The 20,852-nt window shown below is 39.9% G+C and overlaps 1 protein-coding gene across 5 annotated transcripts; it reads right to left on the bottom strand.

The window, feature by feature from the left end:
- Positions 1–16,557: 16,557 nt before the first annotated feature.
- On the bottom strand, positions 16,558–20,338 carry LOC104247612 (RNA-binding protein 2-like). 5 transcript variants are annotated; one of them, XM_009803667.2, is made up of 7 exons: positions 20,183–20,338; positions 19,496–19,617; positions 19,167–19,401; positions 19,034–19,095; positions 18,868–18,949; positions 17,895–18,015; positions 16,558–16,841 (listed from the first exon to the last, which is right to left on the bottom strand). In XM_009803667.2, the coding sequence occupies exons 1-6, from the start codon at positions 20,271–20,273 to the stop codon at positions 17,912–17,914; spliced, it is 696 nt and encodes a 231-aa protein (XP_009801969.1). In that variant the 5' UTR covers positions 20,274–20,338; the 3' UTR covers positions 16,558–16,841; positions 17,895–17,911. The 5 variants fall into 5 exon arrangements, with proteins under 5 accessions (XP_009801969.1, XP_009801967.1, XP_009801970.1 ...); XM_009803665.2 differs by having other exon boundaries at positions 16,558–16,865; positions 20,183–20,335; XM_009803668.2 differs by having other exon boundaries at positions 16,558–16,830; positions 20,183–20,335.
- Positions 20,339–20,852: the final 514 nt, after the last annotated feature.

Genomic DNA, 20,852 nt, shown 5'->3' with positions numbered 1-20,852 from the left:
AGAAGTTTGAATATCTCAAGTAAGACTTAACATATAACAAGGAATTAAAACCTTAATTACCTCCATCATATCGCCAACATTGACAATCAAAGCATTTGGGATGTGTTTAATATGATCCCAAATAGGTAACTCCGTGGTGGACAGTATCCACAGCACGTTCGATAGGTAACTCCTGATGATGTTGAAGACGAGCATGTTGTGGAAGCAGTGAAAATCTTAAGAGACCAACAAAGGGATATTATGGGCCATCTCTCATAGCTTCCATCATCGCGAATGGAAGAGGTCCAGTTCCTCCCGGTGCTCCCGCAAACTAAACAACACAAAGGGTTGATAACAACACCCCAAGAGGTGAGGTCGGCTTCGACAGGGCCGGGGGTAACGACATTGGAATCGGTAATAACAATGAGAATGATCCCTTTAAAATCGAACTCATGTAGTTTATGAGAGAAATAAATGCCCGAATGGATCAAATCTCAGGCGCACCGCCAGTGTTGAAAGGAACGGACTTAAAAAAGTACACCCAGTTGTCGTTCAAACCAAGCACGATACCAGAATTGATCTCGAAGCGGTTCAAAATGCTAGATGTGCCGAAATATGATGGGACTTCGGATCCTCAGGAGCACATGATTTTCGTAGGGAACGAGATTAATGGTGTAACTTTTTCGGCAGAAAAAAAAGACAAAGATATCGGTGACCCATAGTAAAAGATTCCAAGAAGTCGCCGAGGATGACATCACTTTCACAGAGGAAGACGCAAATGGACTCTTACTACCGCACAACGATACCTGGTAATCTCTCTTAATGTTTTAGATTTTAAAATTAAACATATTTTGGTGGACCCAGGAAGTTCAGCCAATATTATCCAATGGAGAGTGATAGAACAAGCCAACCTGACCGGAAGTATCATTTCGGCCACAAAGCTCCTCGCCGAGTTTTATTTAGCAAGTGTAAAAACCTGAGGAAGATTCTACTGCCTACGAATGTCGAAAGGGTAATGAAGACGACCCTCTTTGAAGTAGTAGACGGTGATATGGGCTACTATATTATTCTTGGGAGACCATGGCTACATGAGATGAAGGTTGTGCCATCAACATACCATCAACTTCTAAAATTCCCAACTCTGGAGTGAATTAAACAAATAAAAGGAGATCAACCAGTAGCAAGGGAGATAAACGCGATCTCAGTTTTCAATAGCAAAGGGAGGAGCATGCGGCATAGCAATTACAGGAACCGATGCCCGCTCTCGAGCCAAACGAAGGCAACAAGGGGGAGCAATTGTCGGGAATGTTGGCACCGGGAAGCCCCCGAAGGGAATGTTGCTCATGAAGACAAATGAATATCTGTCACCAGATAGCATTTAATGAAGAATATTGTGCAGTATTAAATATATAATCTATTATAGAGAATATGGCATTCATAGTCTGCCATACACATTCTTCAATAGCCCCCATAATCGTCATTTAAGAGGGGCTTGATCCTAGGACCCTGTTCCCTAGATGCCACTATAAATAGGGATTTCAACAACCATTATAGGACACGAATTTTCTTATAAACTTATTCAATACACATTATTCTAAGCTCAATAACATTTTATTTCTCACTTATTGTAATTATTATTGTCTTCGGAAGCTCTGCTCCCGGAACCAAGCTATCTGCTATCTCATCTTGATTTCAACGATAAGTCTTGCATTTTATTTAATTTATTTATCATCTTGGGATCAAATTGATTCGATTATCTATAAACCACATATAAACTCAATTATACCGTTTTACGGGTAAATAGTTTGTCGCCCATCGAGGGGCTTAGACAGTTGCGTAATTGGGTTGATCCTTGCATTTATTTGTAACAACCCAACCCGTTAGTGATATTGTCCGCTCTGGGGCTAGGCCCTCACTGATTTAAGATATGTCACTAGGGCATAAGGCTTATTTACTTATATACCCAACATCCCTCTTGTTGCCGATGTGGGACTCTATCTTATGTCTAGAGTGTTACATATCTCCCCCTTTAGGGACTCATCATCCTCGCAGAGATTTGTCCTATCGCATGGGATTCGCCTAGACTCAGCATAAAGATTTGCCCCGCCTAACCGGGATTTGCCTAAACTCAATTGAACTCTGATCCACTATCGGCATAGCTGACATAAGAGTGGCTCTAATACCATCTGTAACAGCGCAGTCCACTAGTGATATTGTTCGCTCTAGGCCTAGACTCTCACGGGTTTAAAATGCGTTACTAGGGTCTAGAGCTTGTTTACTTATATACCCAACATCCCTCTTGTGTTTTCCGATGTGGGACTCTATCTAAAGTCTAGGGGTATTACATTATTACTAACCTATTTAAATTCTTTGTCTCTTAGAGAAAAATCATAAAAATGATAGATAAATCAACAACACGGACAACGTTGAGGCTCAAGGAAATCAGCCTCAACACGAAGATTCAATCAGCGGTACCGCAACGAGGAGGGTATAGCCACGCCGGTCCATGGCGGACAGTATACACAGCACATTCGAGAGGCAACACCTGATGATGTTGAAGACGAGCATGTTATGGAAGTAGTAAAAATCTTAAGAGAGCAACAAAGGGCTATTATGGGTCATCTCTCACGACAAAACCAGGTCATGATAGAGTTGAAACAAACGTTGTCGAACGCTTCAAACAACGCGAATGGAAGAGGTCTAGTTCCTTCCAATGCTCCCGCAAATCAAACAGCACAAAGGGTTGATAACAACACCCTGAGAGGTGAGGTCGGCTTCGATAGTGCAGGGGTAATGGCATCAGACTCGATAAACAATGGGAATGATCCCTTTAAAATCGAACTCATGCGGTTTAATAGGGAAATAAATGCCCGAACGGATAAATCCCGGGCACGATGCCGGTGTTGAAAGGAACGGACTTAAAGAAGTACACCCAATTGTCGCTCAAACCAAGCGTGACACAAGAATTGATCCCTAAGTGGTTCAAAATGCCAGATGTGCCGAAATATGATGGGACTTCGGATCCTCAGGAGCATATCACTACCTATACAAAGGCGGTGAAAGGAAATGACCTGGCTCACGATATTGAATCAATCTTGTTGAAGATGTTTGGGGAGACTCTCACAAAAAGGGTCGTGACATGGTATTCACTTCTGCCCGAGCACTCAATAGATTCCTTCGAGATTCTCGCGAATTCTTTTATCAAGGCCCATGTCAGGGCCAAGAAGAACATGCTCGAAAGGCCAACATATTAAAAATTATACAAGGAGAGTCCGAATTACTGCGGGAGTTCGTGACCAGATTTTAGAAGGAGAGGATGTTGCTGTCGGACGAATGGGCAGCGGAGGCATTTACCAAGGGATATGGGCTTCCTAGAAATTAAAAGAAAGTCTGCTCGAGTTCTAGGCAATAACATGGGTAGATATTCACAACCATTATGAGTCGAAGATAAGAATTAAGGATAACCAGCTCAGTTTCCCAGCATCAACCAACCAAGGGTCGGAACCGAGAGAAGTATAAGGAAAAGTTGAAGGATGATTTCGACGCAGACCGACGGTCTTCTAAAGGTTGGGTTTTGCCCTACAAGAGGTCCGAAGGACATGGTAGAGGTTTCTGGTTGGCGGATAGATTCGCTACAGATAGAAGAGCTGATCGTGGTCGAAATAACAGGTTGTTGCAAGATAAAGAGGTATCGAGCCCCCTGAACTCTACCTACCCAAGCTGTCCGAATACAATTTCAATGTCAGCATAGTGTAACTGGTTTCGGCAATGAGAAACATTAAAGAAACTCAATTCACATGGTCGATGAGATCTGATCCCAGTCAGAGGGATCCCAATCTATGGTATGAGTATCAAGGGGCTAATGGCCATCGGACAGGGGACTGCCGTCATTTGCGCGAGGAGGTGGCGATATTACTAAAAACGGCCATCTCAGAGAATTATTACACGACCGTGCTAAGAATAACTATGGCCGCAACCGGGATAACGCGAAAGCCTGAAAAATAGGAGAAGATCCCTCTCGCCTAACAATCAACATGGTTTTTGTAGGGAATGAGATTAATGGTGTAACATTTTTGGCAGCAAAAAAGACAAAGGTATCGGTGACCTATAGCAAAAGACTCCGGGAAGTCACCGAGGACGACATCACTTTCACCGAGGAAGACGCAGATAGACTCTTATACCACACAACGATGACCTGTTAGTCTCTCTTAATATTTTAGATTTTAAAATTAAATATGTTTTGGTGGACCCAGGAAGTTCAGCCATCATTATCCAATGGAGAGTGTTGGAACAAGCCAAGCTGACCGAAAGTATCATTCCTGCCACAAAGCTTCTCGTCGGGTTCAATTTAGCAAGCGTAACAACCCGATGAAGATTCTACTACCTACGAATACTGAAGGGGTAATGAAGACAACCCTCTTTGAAGTAGTAGACAACGATATGGGATACAATATAATTCTTGGGAGACCATGGCTATATGAGATGAAGGTTGTGCTATCAACATACCATCAACTTCTGAAATTTCTAACTCTGGAGGGAATTAAACAAATAAGAGGAGACCAACCGATAGCAAGGGAGATGAACGTGATCTCAGTTTTCAGTAGCAAAGGGAAGGAGCATGCGGCATAGAAATTACAGGAACTGACGCCCGCTCCCAAGCCGAACGAAGGCAACAATGGGGAGGAGTCGTCGGACTCTTATCAGGTACCAAGATATTTCCAAGTACCGGAAGAAACGGGCGCAACCAAATCCACAGCAAAAGAACTATAGCAGGTCGCATTGTTTGATAAATTCCTGGGGAGGAAGTTCCACTTGGGGACAAGATTAAACCTCGAGCTTAGGTCAGGATTCAGAATATTTCTTAAAGTTTAACATTGACTATTTTGTGTGGTTGCAAGAGAATATGATAGGTATCCCTCTAGAGGTGTCCATGCATAAAGTAAGCCTAGATCCTAGAATCCCTCTAGTAAGGCAAAAAAATGCCTTATTGCCGAGGTCAGAAATAAATTTGCCAAAGAATAGATAACTCTATTGCTTGATATCGGTTCAATCCGGGAGGTAAAGTACCCTGACTGGCTAGCTAATATAGTGGTAGTTCCAAAAAAGAATAATGAGTTTTGCATGTGCGTAGATTATAAGGATCTGAATAAGGCATGCCCAAAAGACTCGTTCGCATTGCCAAACATTGATCAAATGATTGATTCGACGGCCGACACGAGTTGATGATTTCCTCGATGCCTATTTCAGGTACAATCAAATAAAAATAAACCCGGAAGATCAGGAAAAAACTTTGTTCACAACGAACTTTGGCACATATTACTATAATATGATGTCATTTGGGCTTAAGAATGCCGGAGCCACTTATTAGAGGCTCGTAAACAAAATGTTTGAAAAGAAAATAGGGAAAACAATGGAAGTGATGATATGTTGGTTAAGTCCTCGAATTCATCTGATCATTTGAAACACCTCCAAGAAACCTTTGACATCCTAAGAAAGCATAACATGAAGCTTAACCTCGAGAAATGTGCATTCGGAGTCAGCTCCAGTAAGTTCTTAGGGTTCTTGGTGTCACAATGGGGCATCGAAGTCAATCCCGACCAATTGTCAAATATGAAAGAGGTCCATCGGTTGATAGGAAGATTGGCTGCTCTAAGAAGGTTATTTCCCGGTCTTTAGACAAGTGTCATCACTTCTTCTCACTTCTGAAGAAGAAGAACAACTTCGAATGGACTTCAGAATGCAGACAGACTCTAAAATATTTGAAAAGGTATTTATCGAGCCCTCCATTACTATCGAAACCTGAGGAAGGTAAACATTTACTTATTTACTTAGAGGTTTTGGAGGTAGCGGTAAGTGTCGTTTTAGTCCGTGAAGATGAAGGTACGCAATCTCCTATTTATTATATTAGTAAAATTTTAACGGGAGCAAAACCCTCTACCCACACCTCGAAAAATTGACCTTTGTTCTCGTAGTTGCCGCTCGAAAGTTTAGGCCTTATTTCCAATGTCACCCAATAGACATGGTGACAACCTTTCCCCTGCAGAATATCCTTGACAAACCTAAACTTTCAGGTCGACTGGCCAAGTGGGCAGTCGAAATGAGTGAATTTAACATAGAGTATAAACTTAGGACTGCGATCCAGTCACAAGTTTCGGCTGACTTTGTGGCTAATTTAAGTCCTGGACTGCTACCTTTGGCCATCAAAGAAGTGGTGACGGTGTCAGAATCGACATCGGGAGTCTGGAACTTGTTCATGGATGGAGCTTCCAATATCAAAGGGTCTGGGCTCGGTGTAGTATTAATCACGCCTTTGAAAGAAACCTTGAGGCATGTCATAAGAACTGTTCCCTTGATTAATAATGAATCGGAGTATAAGGCCTTGATTGCAGGACTCGAGTTGGCCCGAGGACTGGACTCCGAGGTCATAGAAATCAAATGTGATTTCCAACTAGTAGTAAATCAGGTCTACGAAATCTTCGACACCAAAGAGGAGTGCATGCAACAATATGTAGTGAAAGTCCAGGCTCTACTTGCACGATTCAAGGAATGATCAATAACTCATATTCCCAGGGAGGAAAATGTGGAAGCAGACGCGCTAGCCAATCTAAGCTCGTCCACAGAAATGAAGGGGTCAGACTCTGGTACGGTCATGCAGCTTATGCATTCCGTATTGGATGTGGACAGCTATTATGAAGTAAAAGCGACCAATTTGGTCTAGGACTGGAGGAATGAGATCATTGACTATCTTGAGCACGGAAAACTACCCGATGATCCCAAGGCATTAGGGGTGGGCATAAAATCCGAAAAATCGAATTCTAAATTGAACCGAATTAATTTGATATTTCGGTTTCGGTTTTATCGGTATTTCGATTTATTTCGATACAGAAATTTTGGTATTTCAGTAATTCGATATGGTATACGGTATAGGGTTTTTGATATTTCGGTACCAAAATACCGAAAAAATTTAGTCCAAGAATGGTCCACACTACCAACTCTAAAAGAAAATATTTGATGTCCATCCTCAGCAACGCTTTGATCTCCTGCGTTTACCAAGAAGTTTAAGCATGTTGTCGATGACATCAGGAGGAGATTTATCATCTTCATCATGATTCTTCTCAGAAGTTTGAGTTAACCATGCTAGTGCCTCTATTGCAACATCCTTTTCTGTAAGAGCTTTGTTTCTCTTTGGTTTACCTACAAATTGCATTCCCTTGAATTCTACAAGTGCCCTAAATTGATTTGTTTTTGGGGAAATTATAGGAACATTTATGGAGGAAATTTAAGGTCGGATGGAGATTGGAGAGGATAAAATACTAATATTTATTGTTTATTTGCTACTATATCATTTCTAGTACACATGCATGCAACTGCATTACGCTAAAAGCTAGAAATCAAGAAACATACGTAGTTTTATTTGGACTTATTACAAAAGCAGATTGACAATCGAAGTTGTTTAGGTCTGAATATAGTAATCTAGCATTAAAAAGAACATAGTCATGTGTTAGCACAATGATCAATACGGATTATATTAGTTAATGGAGTGAGGGAGATAGTGAAGATTTGATTTAAACCGAAACCGTACCAAACCAAAATAAGAAAGGAAAATGGTTAGATTTATCCTTATAATATTATAAATAGTTTATATTTATCCTCCGTTATACTTTTCGTCCAAACATCTCCCTACCGTTACCAAAGTAGGCAAAAACACCCTCAAACCTAACGGTTGTCCACTCTGGCACCTCAGCCCCTCAAATAAATTGCCATGTAACAGTCAATATCAGCATTTTTTTATAAATTAATCCCTAAATATAATATTTTTAAAAACATATCTGGAAATCATTTTAAAACTCGAAGTGCATCTCTATCCATTTTTGGGCATAAACTTTAGTTGAATTTATTTTACTTTACCTGATCTAAAAATCTAGTCGAACTTATTTCTCCATTGGTATGGAAATGTTCTTTCTAATACTTGGGTCTGAATGTTGGTTGAACTCCAGAAAGACAACTCCTTCATGAACTTCATTTATGTCCAAATCTACCTAGTATTGTGTTGCTTATTCTTCATTTTTTTTTCATTCTTGTTTGGAGGCGTTATTAAAGCCTATCTTAACTGTTATTAATGTTCTGTAGGATCAAAATGTTGTCTGGTGAGTTGTGCAATACACTAAGTTGAGAAGCTTGAGGGAGAACCTGAAATCCGAAAACTCCATAACAGCCATTAACGTAGCTTGAAGCTCCGATTCCAATAATCGGGTTTCCACCGATGCTATTTTGATTTGGTATTGTTCCAAACAATCGGAATTGTTTTGTAGAGTTCATATCCATATTTTGGGATTGATACGTGAAGATTTAGATCACTTTTGAGCTGAAAATCTAACAGTTCGACAAAGTTGTAGCTGCAACTCCAGTTCGTCAGTTCCGAACTTTATATTATGGTTGCTGAAATTGAATGGCTACATTGATTTTTGAGAATCGAGTTGTGTTCTGACTGAAATGTGATTTGGATTCACCCAGTATAGTGAATTTTGGGAACCTACGCTGTTGGATATTCGAAAGTTCACATCTGTTGGTTTAAAATTCAAAGTTGCAGACCAAATTGTTGTTAAAATTCTTTGTAGTTCACTGTGTGGAGCTTAAATTTCTTCGACCACCATTGTTGGATTCTTGTAATCAATGTAGCTACTGAAAATATTAGGAATGAAGATCTGTTACTGCTGCACGTTGAAGACTAAGGGTGTACATGAGGCGGTTTGGTTTGGTTTTTTATTAAACCAAAATCAAACCAATTATGTCGATTTACTAAATTCATAATCAAATCAAACCAACATAAACTCGATTTTTTTCGGTTTTGGTTTTAGTCGATTTTTTCGGTTTCACCGATTTTTCGGTTTTTCTTTTTAGTTATATATTGTACTTGAAAAAGAGATCAAATGATCACCATTATCCGCATCATTACTATTTTTCTAAATAATCTATGAGGAATACCAATTGTTCCTATGAATCATAATTGCAAGATCTTTCATAATAGAAAAAGACAACAAATATGTGACAAAGTAAAGCACTATAAAGTGTAAACTTGATAAACCTCAACACTAAAATAATCACCAATTATGTGAGCAAGATGACAACCAACTGCTGAATATGCAATCTAATGCATAAGCACAGAGAACATGGGTTTTGTTGTATTTTGTCTTGTTGGGTTTAGTTTGGGCTTCATATTTGGATTACATAGATAGAATCTACTTGGTGGATAGTAAATTTACAAGCCCACAAATAAATAATATCTCAAGATATTGAAAACTATAAAATAATTTAGAAAATACTTACAAATTAGATTTTAATGATTATTTTTTATGTATAAAATTTTTAAAATCTATTTATATATAATATCAGTTTGGTTTAGATTCGATTTGACTTATTTTTTGTTAATACCAAACCAAACCAAGAGTGATCGGTTTTTCATTTTCCAACACCAAACCAACCAAACCAAACCATGAGTCGGGGTTTTTCTTCGGTTTGACTTGATGGTTTAGCTTGTACACCCCTATTGAAGACGGACTGTTGAATACGGAAGGGGTCTATTATAGTTAGGGATTAATTTATAAAGATGCTGACATGGACAGTTACGTGGCAATTTATTTGAGGGGCTGAGGTGACAGAGTGGACATCTGTTAGGTTTGAGGGTGTTCTTGCCTACTTTGGTAATGGTAGGGAGGTATTTGGATGGAAAGTATAACGGACGATAAATACAAACTATTTACAATAGTATAAAGATAAATTTGACCCTTTTTCCAAATAAGAAATACCGAACCGTACCGAAATATTTTGGTACGGTATTTGGTATACACAATTGATAAATCGAATACCGAACTACCGAACCGAAATTCTTAAATACCGAACCGAAATACCGAATGTCCACCCCTACAAGGCATCCCAAGCGATGCGCACTAAAGTAGCTTAATACTGCTTCAGGGGAGATCAATTGTGTAGAAGATCTTTCCAAGGCTCGTTGGCCCGATGTTTGGGAGACTCCAAAGCCAACTACATCATGAGAAAAGTTCACGAAAGAATCTGCGGAAATCACTCGGGCGCAGATTCCTTGGTATTAAAGCTAATCAAGGCAAGACACTACTGGCCCCGGATGGAGCAAGACGCTAAGGCTTATGTTCTGAAATGCGATAAGTGGCAACGCCATGCACCGTTGGTGCATCAACCGGCAGAGCTTTTGCACTCGGTTTTGTCGCCCTGGCCATTCATGAAATGGAGGATATGGGCATAGTCGGTCCATTGCCGCCAGCTCCCATAAGGTAAAATTTCTTATAATTTTAACGGACTACTTTTCTAAGTGGGTTGAAGCAGGTTTATACCAGAAAATCAGTGAGCGCGAAGTACTCGATTTCTTGTGGGAGAACATAATTTGCAGGTTCAAGATACCAAAAGAGATAGCCTGCGACAATGGGACACAAATTATAGGCGCAAAGGTCACAAAATTCCTTGAAGACCTGAAAAATCAAAAGAATCATGTCATCGTCATACCACCCGAGCGCAAACGGACATGCGAAATCGAAAAAACGTAATTATTCAAAATCTCAAAAAGAGATTGGAAGCAGCCAAAGGAAAATGGCTCGAAGAGCTATCGGGAGTCCTGTGGGCATACCGAACAACGACTAAATCAAGCAAGGGAGAAATACCTTTCTCTCTCGTATACGGAGCAGAAGCCTTGATCCCGGTAGAAGTAGGAGAAACTACCATGAGATACTTCCGGGCGAACAAAAACGCAAACAACGAAGTAATAATGGTCAGGTTGGAGCTGCTCGACGAACGCAAGGACTTGGCGCATATAAGGATGGCAGCCCAAAAACAAAGAATGAAAAGATATTATAACCAAATAGCCAATCTCTGTTTTTTCAAATTGGGAGACTTGGTTTTAAGGAAAGTGACTCAGAATACCCGAGAGATCAATGCAGGAAAGCTTGGTCCAATGTGGGAAGGCCCCTACCGAGTTTTAGCTGTCATCGAAAAAGGACCATACGAATTGAAAAATCAAGACGGAGTAAAATTGCAGCAACTAGAATGTGACCCACCTCAAAAGATATTATTGTTGATGAAGCATCGCCTATACTGAAAGTATGTGCTGCACTCTTTTTCCCTTTGTCCACTTTTATCTCAATTAGATTTTTTTAGCAAGGTTTTTAACGAGGTAACAACGGAAAGAATACTACGAAGAAAGCACCGTCAACAGTAGTAAGACCTTTAAATGACAAGGCATGGAAGCAATAAGACATTTCGGGACGGTTAGATAGTTTTTTGCTAGATAGCAAAATTCCTACCGGGAAATAAAGCTTGCTATTAGGCCAAAGGTTACCCGACCGTTCACGAGTGAAAGTCACTGGGGGTTGGTTAGCTAATCTTTGGCTTTATAGCAAAGTTCCTAATAGGAAATGAAGCCTGATATCGAACCAAAGATTATCCAACCATTCAGTAGTGGGGTCTTCAAAGGAGCAAGACTTCCAATGTTCAAATTCGCATTCTTCGCATTCGAACACAGGGGGGAATGATATGAGAATACGGCAATATGACTGCCACATACACCGAGACTACAAAATTCGGGAACAAAGATGTGTCATCGGGATCGGGGACTGCGCGCCCAACCCGCATAAATAAGTTGTACAAATTAGCCACAAATAATGGTAATTTCTTTATCATCACAACGAATGCTTTTATACTTTTGAAAATGGAAGAAATAAAATAAAGTCCTTTTGTTTTTATCTTGTTTCTTGTCTGAACGATGAATTAATTTTATCATTTAAAAGTTAATCAAGTACTTCAAATGCTAGTGTTGTAATGAATAGGAGATGTCCTCTTCAAGAGCACTATAAACCTAAGAGGGCCCTCTCTTATGAAACCCTTATAGTAAAGGGTTGGTTCCAGAAGAACCTATGCTCGAAATCCAAATGCCATCGGGGAAAAATACACCAGAAACCTTGCATAACTCGATGCAAAAAAGTAAAATTTGCACAATGCTTAAATGAAAAAGCACTTTTATATACAACAACCGTGCCAAGCAGCACAAGTAAAAAAGTATGGAGAAGAAAAGCAAAGTAAAAAGAAAGCAAAAATCTAAACTACTGCATCCCCGAAATCCAGGGGAAGAGAAGTATTTGCGCCCTCAGGAGAAGTAGGTAGATCTGCCGCCAGCTCAAGATATTGGCCTTCATCATCATACCCTTCAGGTTCCTATTCAATTCCTGAGAATTCGGAACCAAAACCAGAAGTGTCAGTCGCATCAGGTTGGAACGGGATATCCCTTCAAGCAGCTGACTCCAGCTCACGGGCCTTGACGATTTCGACATCAACGTCAATGATGCCCTTTTTGGCCTCTTTTAAGGTTTTTCTCCTCATGATATACATAGAATATGTTTTTTCAATAATGAGGGAAGCTGTTCGGCACTGGAGTTCTTTCTTAAGCTGGTCAACCTCGATCGAAAGGTTATTCCGCTCAGATCTAGTGGCCTGGAGGCTGACATCAAGGTCACGGATAGTGGAGTTGTAAACTTTATTATGCGTTATGACCTTCATATGTCTCTCTTCCAATCGGTCATGCTTTTCCGAAGCAGCAACAGCCTCTTTAGCTTTGGAATTCAAGACTGCCTCCAAATTATTCAATCTTTCAGTAGAGGAAGCCTCGCGACCGACAGTAGCAAGAACAACATTTTTGACCGCGACCCACTCAGCTACAAGGTGGCCTCTTGGCTGAAGGTCATCACCTCTTGCTCGCTTTGCTGCAACTGAGCCTCCAACTCAACGGCCTCAGCAACTTGTGCTTCCAATGTAGGGAGGCGAGCAGTAATTTTATCCCGCTCGGCCAACAGTTGATCCCGCTTGGATGTGAGTTTTTCTTTATAAAGATCAACCTCTGGAGGCCCTCGGAAGTAAGGAAGGTTTCCTACAAAGCAAAAGTTCAAAATAAAAATCTTGTCATAGCAAAGATACAAGGAACAACAAAGGAAACATATATTGTACTGCTGTTGCATTGTGCATGGCATTATTTACCATACACTCTCCCGAGAGAGATTGTATTTTGTTCCTATCTTTCTCTGAAGCCAGAGGCTTTAGGTAATTAGCAAGTTCCACTAGTCGGGACAGCAGATGGAACCCGATAGAGATCGAGAGGGAAACATTCCTCCCCCCTAAGGATCTTCGGAGAGGGCGAATAGTTATGCCTCAAATTCCCATGGTCTGGGGGACTGGGGAGGAGGGACATCCTCTTCTCGAGTGTCCGCGGCTGTGGAGAGGATGTAGCAGTTACTGGTGGAGAAGGCACAATTGGAGAGGAAGTAGATGAAGCTGATAGCTTTGTAGGTTGAGAAACAACTGCGGCAAAAGGTAGTGCTAGTTATTGGTTGCTCGCTAAACGAAGACAGAAAAAACATGGTACCCAGCCTCATGGTATCGGGATCAACGACTGGGCCGGGAAGTGAGAGTTGTCATCTTCTACTATATCACTCTCTCCCTAGAGCGTCTAGACCTCGTCCTCGGCTGGTGTAACAAGTTCAACAGATCGAGCATTGAATTGATGAAGGTCTTCTATGTAGAGAATCCCCTTCATCACTGGCTCCTCCATCATCATCAATCACCACGGTGTCTGTGGCTGGCTCGGGCACAATGATCCTTACCTTTATATTTTTACCCTTAGTCGTAGAGGAGCGTTACCTTTTTTATTGTTTGTTCTCCAGTCGGGGACTCCGAGAGGAAACACCCACACTGGAAGAAGGTCTGGCGATACCTCTTAGGGCGAAGGCCTCCTGCAACAACCTCACTGCATCTGCGGGATTAGCCAAAATGTCCTCCTCGAGGACGATAACAGAGCCTTGCGGAAGACTTGAATTCAACAGAATGAGAAGTTAGCCAGTTTTCTTATATGTGAGATAAAGAACAATATAAACTCAAGAATCAACTTACCATGATTTTTGGCCTTCCATCCATATTTGAGGGCCAGTTCTTTCCCCCGGCGGGTCTCAGGAGTGGTAAAATCCAAGATTTTCTGGACATACTAGTCCAAGCCTTCAATCTTTGGTGGTGTCCACTGAGTTGCTGAAATAATAGGAAAAAAAGGATCAACGATATCATGGAACAACCTTTAACTGGAAGAAATGGTGGACGTTAAACTTACATGTACGATTCCATGATTCATGAAATGATGGAGTTGTGGACGGGATAATGTCCCTGATAGCAACTATAACAAACCGCTCCATCCAGCCACAGTCATTGTCGTCATCCATACTGGTGAGCAAAGCATGATGACCATGTTTGCTAAAGTTTATCATTCACCTACGGAAAATCTTGGGGGAATAAAGATTCATCAATCGAGCCAGGGAGAGCTCCTCCCCCATCTCCTAGAATAGCCACCGAAGACAGGCTACCGTGCTCCACATAGAAGAACTCACTTGTGCCAAGCAGACTTGATAACGGAGGTAAAACTCCAAGATTACAGAGCCAAGTGCCTCGCTCAATAAAAATGGACCCAAAGTGAAGGGATACGTGTAAACACACGTACAACCCTTCTTGGGGAATGTTACCCGCTCCGCTAGATCGGGAGAGATGGTGTTCAAGTCATGGCAACCACAGTTTTCCTTCACATCACAGATGCTAGAAGGACGAATGGAAGAAGGGTATACACCAACAGCCCATATGCGCGAGTTAGCAGAAGGAAACTTCTCTTTGAAGTCCTTAGACGTAGTATGATATTTAGGGATAATGGTGTTCACCATAGGAGGAGCGACATCATCAGTGTTTTCTTTGTTCTTTAAAGAAGTGGAGTTTCTGGAAGAGGAGACCATAGTTAGTAGAAAGAAGTAAGGGTTTCTCTGAAGAAAGAGGATAAAATCAAGAGGGAGTTGAGTAAAGAAAGTTTGAGAGAGTTCGAAAATTATGAAGTGTAATGGAAGAAGATTGAAGCGTATAAGTAAAGGAATAGGCAGCTAAAATCATGACCATGATTACCTCGAGAACTAGTGAAAGTATTGTTGAATCGTGGGATGATGCGTGTTCGAGGCATTAAATGCGGAGAGACGTTCGTCAAATTAAGCGTCAGAAACTTTTTAGATGGAGTCAGTAAATTTCCCGCCAAGAAATGTATCTTTACCAATTTTCCGATGACACAAAGATGTGCCACCGAAATGCATGAGGATTATTTGTATAGGATAAAATCGGTTCATTTTAAATGCTTGTATAATAGAGCGACACGCGGAATCAGAGACAAATGAAAAGCGAGACATGTGAAAATCAAGACCGGAGACAGTAATCTTGGTTGGCACCGGAAGCCCCCGAAGGGAATGTTGCTCATGAAGACAAATTAATTATCACCTGATAGCATTCTTCTGCGGTATTGAATACATAGTCTGTTATAGAGAATATGACATTCATAGCCTGGTATTACATATTCTTCAATGGCCCCCATAATCGTCATTTAAGAGGGGCTTGATCCTAGGACCTTGTTCCCTAGATGCTACTATAAATAGGGATTTCAACAACCATTGCAGGGACACAAATTTTCTGACAAACTTATGTTATATACATTACTCTAAGCTCAATAACATTTTATTTCTCGCTTATTGTTATTATTATTGTCTTCGGAAGCTCTTCTTCCAGAACCATGCTATCTGCTATCTCATCTCTATTTCAATACAAAGTCTTGCATTTTATTTAATTTATTTATCATTTTGAGATCAAATCGATTCATTTGTCTATAAACCACGTATAAATTCAACTGTATCGTTTTACGGGTAAACAACTACCCCAATGACCGAACAGATTAACCCTCAGATTGGATAGAAGGCATAATTTTCACATCATCATTTTGTTATCATTTTGTTAATTCCTTATGCTGATACTCCAGGGATAAATTTTCCTTCAAAATATCAAAATCACACTTTCATAACAACGAGGAGTGTGGTGCGATTGGTGAGACCCTCCCCTCTATTAGTCGGACCAATGAATTTCGATTATCGGACAACACGAAAAGCTATTTCTTTTTCTCTTTCTTGCTGCAAGTTTGAGTGAAATTTTCAATTTTTTTCTATGCTTCTTCCCGTCCATGTGCCTACTTGTTCAGTTGTTTGCGTCGCCAGTTGGAAAAGCTCCCTCCCCATCGCCAATAAATAAGAAAAACATTGCATCTCCTAAATATGCTTTGAATAATTACAGCTTTACCATTAACTAACAGTAAAAACTAGTTTTATGGGTTTAAACTTGCCTTGTTTTTTTCCTTCTCAATCTATCTGTTTTAAATGGAGCGTAATAGATAGTAAGATATTCATATAGCTAACCGTAACTAACTTAGAATTGAAGTATAGTTTTTGTTACTGTTATTTCTTTTTATTTTTAAAAGAATCAATGGTATATGTTGAAACCATCAAGGCTGTAAAATAGACCATCAATATTCCAGGTTTCATTATTCCATTTGATAAACTACATGCAGAAAGCAAATGAGTGCCAAGACTATGAATATGTTTCTGGGCCTTCGGGCCATAGAATTTGTCTGCTGTGGGCTGCAAAACCTAACAATGTAATACAATGTTCTCCAGCATATTGATTTTCTTTTTATCAAATGTTCCTTCACAGTGTCTCGCTCTTGGTTTTAAAGCAAATATACATGAGAATGTCAAAATAAGTTGGAGAATATATAAAAACACAAGGATATATCTACTGTTTTCAACATGATTATGTGTAAATTGGTGACAAGACAATATGATGCTTTGAGATGGAATATGCATGCTGCGCAACCATCAAGGAGCATTGTGTCACACTCCATAAGACATATGACAGAACTTGGCAGCCTCCGCTCTATAACTGTGAACACACTAAGCAAACAGATCCAGCATCACCTAATATAAATTAGGCTATAAACTAAGAAATGGTACCAGTTTCCGTCTGCAGATTTATGAAAAGCACAAATATGCAACAAATGAAGAGACTAAACAATTGTTGAAGACCAGGGCAGAGATAAACAATTGTTGAACATTGGGGCAAAGATGGCTGTAGTATACGCATTGATGACAATTCAAGATTGAAAAAGTCAAGATCCCTCGTTTTCACAGTCATAAACCTACTACGAAATCGTATAATATGAGCAAATGCTACTTGGACCTTGAAACACAGTTCCTGAGTACTAAACTCCAAATTAGTTGAAAAAATATGACCAAAACCAAGAATAAACTATGCCAAGGGAAAGTGCAGACAAGCTAACACAGAAATTACCAAATAGAAGGAGTTTTTTTCCCCTTAATCCTGCAAATTTCTTCCATTACCTAAATGGCTAAATCCCAGTATATCAAACATCCAATATCGACACACAACACTAAGCATTTCTGTCGTCAGACAAAATAGAAATCAATAGCTCATCAAATAGAACCCTGAAATGGGCTAATGGCTATGTCATAATAAGTTGTTTAGCAAATCTAAAGATGAATTCGAACAATTTACCACATGATCAAACAAGCAACTCTAAAAATTAGTAGGCAGCACCTCCCATTTATCATTACAACAGTATGGTAACATCCTAACCACCAGATAAAACAATCATCTTCATCTATCAGGAGATGATTTATAACACCACCCGTCCACAGCAAAGGACGACACCAACATTGACGCGGAAAGGGAAGCTAAATATTAATATCCAACTACCATTTCTTCCTATGCAAATAGAAAAGGCCAGTCCTAATGAAACCCTTTCAGAGAGAGGTGTAGTACACAACTGCAAAAGCTGGTGTAACATCTAAATACGTAGTCTCCAAAGTCAAGTTGGTCCTACACAGTAAGGGTCGTTCCACAAATTAGCTGGATTAATGATTTTGTAGCATAGCCTTTCATCATTAGTAATAGAGGGTCAAATGCACAGAAGCCAAGTGTATCACCTGTAAAGACGCATAATTTAACGTCTTGTGCGATGCCCACCACCTGACCGAGCAGCAGGATTGCGAGCATATTGCAGCCTTAAGTTGACCGAATCACGGTCATGATCATCGAATTTATAACCTGCAAGATTGAGATTTACTATCTGAGACAGCACACATCATTGACGAATTAGGTACAGACGCACAAACATGTGATTTAGAGTTCAATGTCCCAAAATTGGCAGAGGATCACTTTCTAATAAAATTAACGCAGGCAACCAACCCATGAAATTTGCAACTCGAACTCACCAGATCATGCAAATCAAACCCTGGCAAAGCACAGACAGTACCTTGTGCAAATCTTTTTTACCTTTATGGAAGTCCAACTACTAGAAAAAAATGTTAACATGCAAGTCACTCAGATAAGCAAGAGAAGAAACTACAGAAAAGGTGAATAACTTGACCACTCTCTGCTTGTTTTGAGGCAAGAAAATGTGGAGACCTAATTTCTTTAATGGAGCCTAGTATAAGACAACGGCAACCATCAGACACAATGTATCAGATAGCTTTTTTTGACAGGTGATCCAGATCCAGACTCCGCTAAAATTTGTCTTTTTCTTTATAAAGTAAAGATTTCATTAAAGGGCATCCTTGGCTCTGAAATTAAGTTAGAGCCACAAAATACAAAAATTGAATTATATCATTTACATCACAAAAACCAACCAAATGATTTTGATGTCCTCGTTAAAGTTTGTAGGTCAGGTCTTGAGATGCAGCTGGAGGCTAAAAGTGGACAAACTACATAAACAATTCTGAAGCCCTTTTTTCTTGGATAAGCAAAAGTCACTTTTTAATTGTTGTAGCCTTTATTTTTACAGCCATCTTTGCAGGTTTCCCAAAAAGAGGGAAGGATATAGAACACTGCATATACTTTAAGCCTACAACGAAATCAGCCACAAGATTAATGTACCAATAGCAGGTGTGGAAAGCTCACCTTGTAAGGCATCCATTGCAGTAGCTGCGTGGGCTGGACTCACAAAATCAACAAAGCAAAGAACCAACGGATGGCCTCCTGGCTACATAAGTTGATGGGGCAGAATTCCTAAGAAAACATCATAATAGAACTACAACTAGGAAGAAATATATAGGTATGTTCTTACATGTCGTGAGTCTTTGATCACAAGTCTAACTTCTCTGTAACCTACAAATGGTCGAAATATATCTGCGAACTGAAGCTAAGGAAAGAAACGGTAAGAAAAGTAGTTAAATGGAGATCAGATTACAGAAGGATACGTGACATCTCTCTTCGGGTGCAATTAGCTGGCAACCCTTCAACAAACAATGTATTGCTAGCATTAGGAGGAAGAGGAATTTGTGGTCTAACACCTCCCATCCCAATGGTCCTGCTTTTAGCAGCAACTGCTTCTGATCCCATGATACCCATAACACGCGGATCATCAATAGGATGACTGGTTACTCCATTACCCATGGATCTCGCGGATTCACCACCAGCATAGGAGGAAGTTTGCTGATAAATTTTTTAACAATATGTTAGACTAACACATAGTCAAGGAAGCAAGCATAAAAAGAAATAAACACGCAAAGAGGTAAATATTAAGTACCCCACTTCGCAAGTATTGTTCATAGGATGCCTCAATAGGATCCGTATCCCTAATGGCATGATGCGTTCCTTGTTCACCATTGCGGCCATAATAACCAGGCATCTCAGGACGACTTGAAACATCTATGAATTGACAACATAAAATGATAGTATCCTTCTTGAAAAGAGATAATTGGCAATAACTTAGATAACACTCATAGTTTTGCTAGTAGAAGACACATACAAAGAAACAAGAGAGTGGTAACCTAAATTAGGCAAGATGATGTTCAAACATTGTCAGCATCAACAACAGAGAACAGAATGAAAGCCAAGTCTGCTACTTAGAGAAGATTTTTATCCAATTATCCTCTTAATAAAAAAAACAAAAAAATGTTCAAGGTTTAATAAACTGCTGACACTATTTTTCCCGCGACCATCCAATTTAGGCCGACAAATAACAAAAGATCACATTTTTTACTTGCTCCTCTAACTTCTGCGAAAGACATCCTTAAAGAAGCATTTTTTTTTTCAATTGCTATCCTAATATTTCCCTTTAAAGCACAAAAAAAATCCTCAAAAATAAATTTTTGACTGAGTAAAAGTAAAAACCCTAGCTTTTGTCAATTCCGAAGAGAACAACAGAGTAAAATAAATAGACAAATTTAATCATTTCAAAGAGTTTGAAGAGAATGGGAGTAGAAGTAGGTACCATACTCGGTCCGAGGGCGTTTTCCGGCGACCGGAGGAAGAGAAGCCGGCTGTATCCGGCCGTCGCTGACCCTCCAATAAGCATCCGCCATGTCACTCTGACAATAGTTAATTACCAACACCGAACTGAACTGCTTTAAGATCGAAGTAATAACCCAATGTTAAAGTACAGTAGTTCTTAAATGGTTCCGAAACTTAAATAATGGTATTTTGGTAAAAATTGTACGGGCGTCCTATTTGGTCGCCCTCATTTAACCTATACCTATTTTTTTTAAAACTTTTAACTTGTACCCAATTTTTAAATAACTTCAGCCCCATTTCTCCTTCTCCTCCTTCGTTTTCTTCTTCTTCTTTTTCTTCTCTTCTTCTTCTTTCTTCTGCTGTTGTTGGTGCTGCTATGAAATTTCAGTTCATGGAATGTTTGCAAGAGAGTTGTTTGAAGAGAAAAAAGGGAGAGAAGCATTGGAGCGAGTCTGCGAAGAACTTGCCAATCATATATCGTTGGATAGAGCAGAGATCAATCGATTGAGGAAAGAAACGGAAGAAGAGAGGAAAATGCTTAGAATGACTGAGGTTACGAGTCCAAATGAAGCTTAATGATGCTAAATTTTCATTGGAAGAGAAGTTATTAGAACTGGAAGAAACCAAGAAAATGTTGTCATCTAATGCCA

The sequence above is a fragment of the Nicotiana sylvestris genome, chromosome 3 (genome assembly GCF_000393655.2).
Source record: "Nicotiana sylvestris chromosome 3, ASM39365v2, whole genome shotgun sequence".
Taxonomy (NCBI): Eukaryota; Viridiplantae; Streptophyta; class Magnoliopsida; order Solanales; family Solanaceae; genus Nicotiana; species Nicotiana sylvestris.
This window is presented reverse-complemented; position numbering and strand designations above follow the sequence as displayed.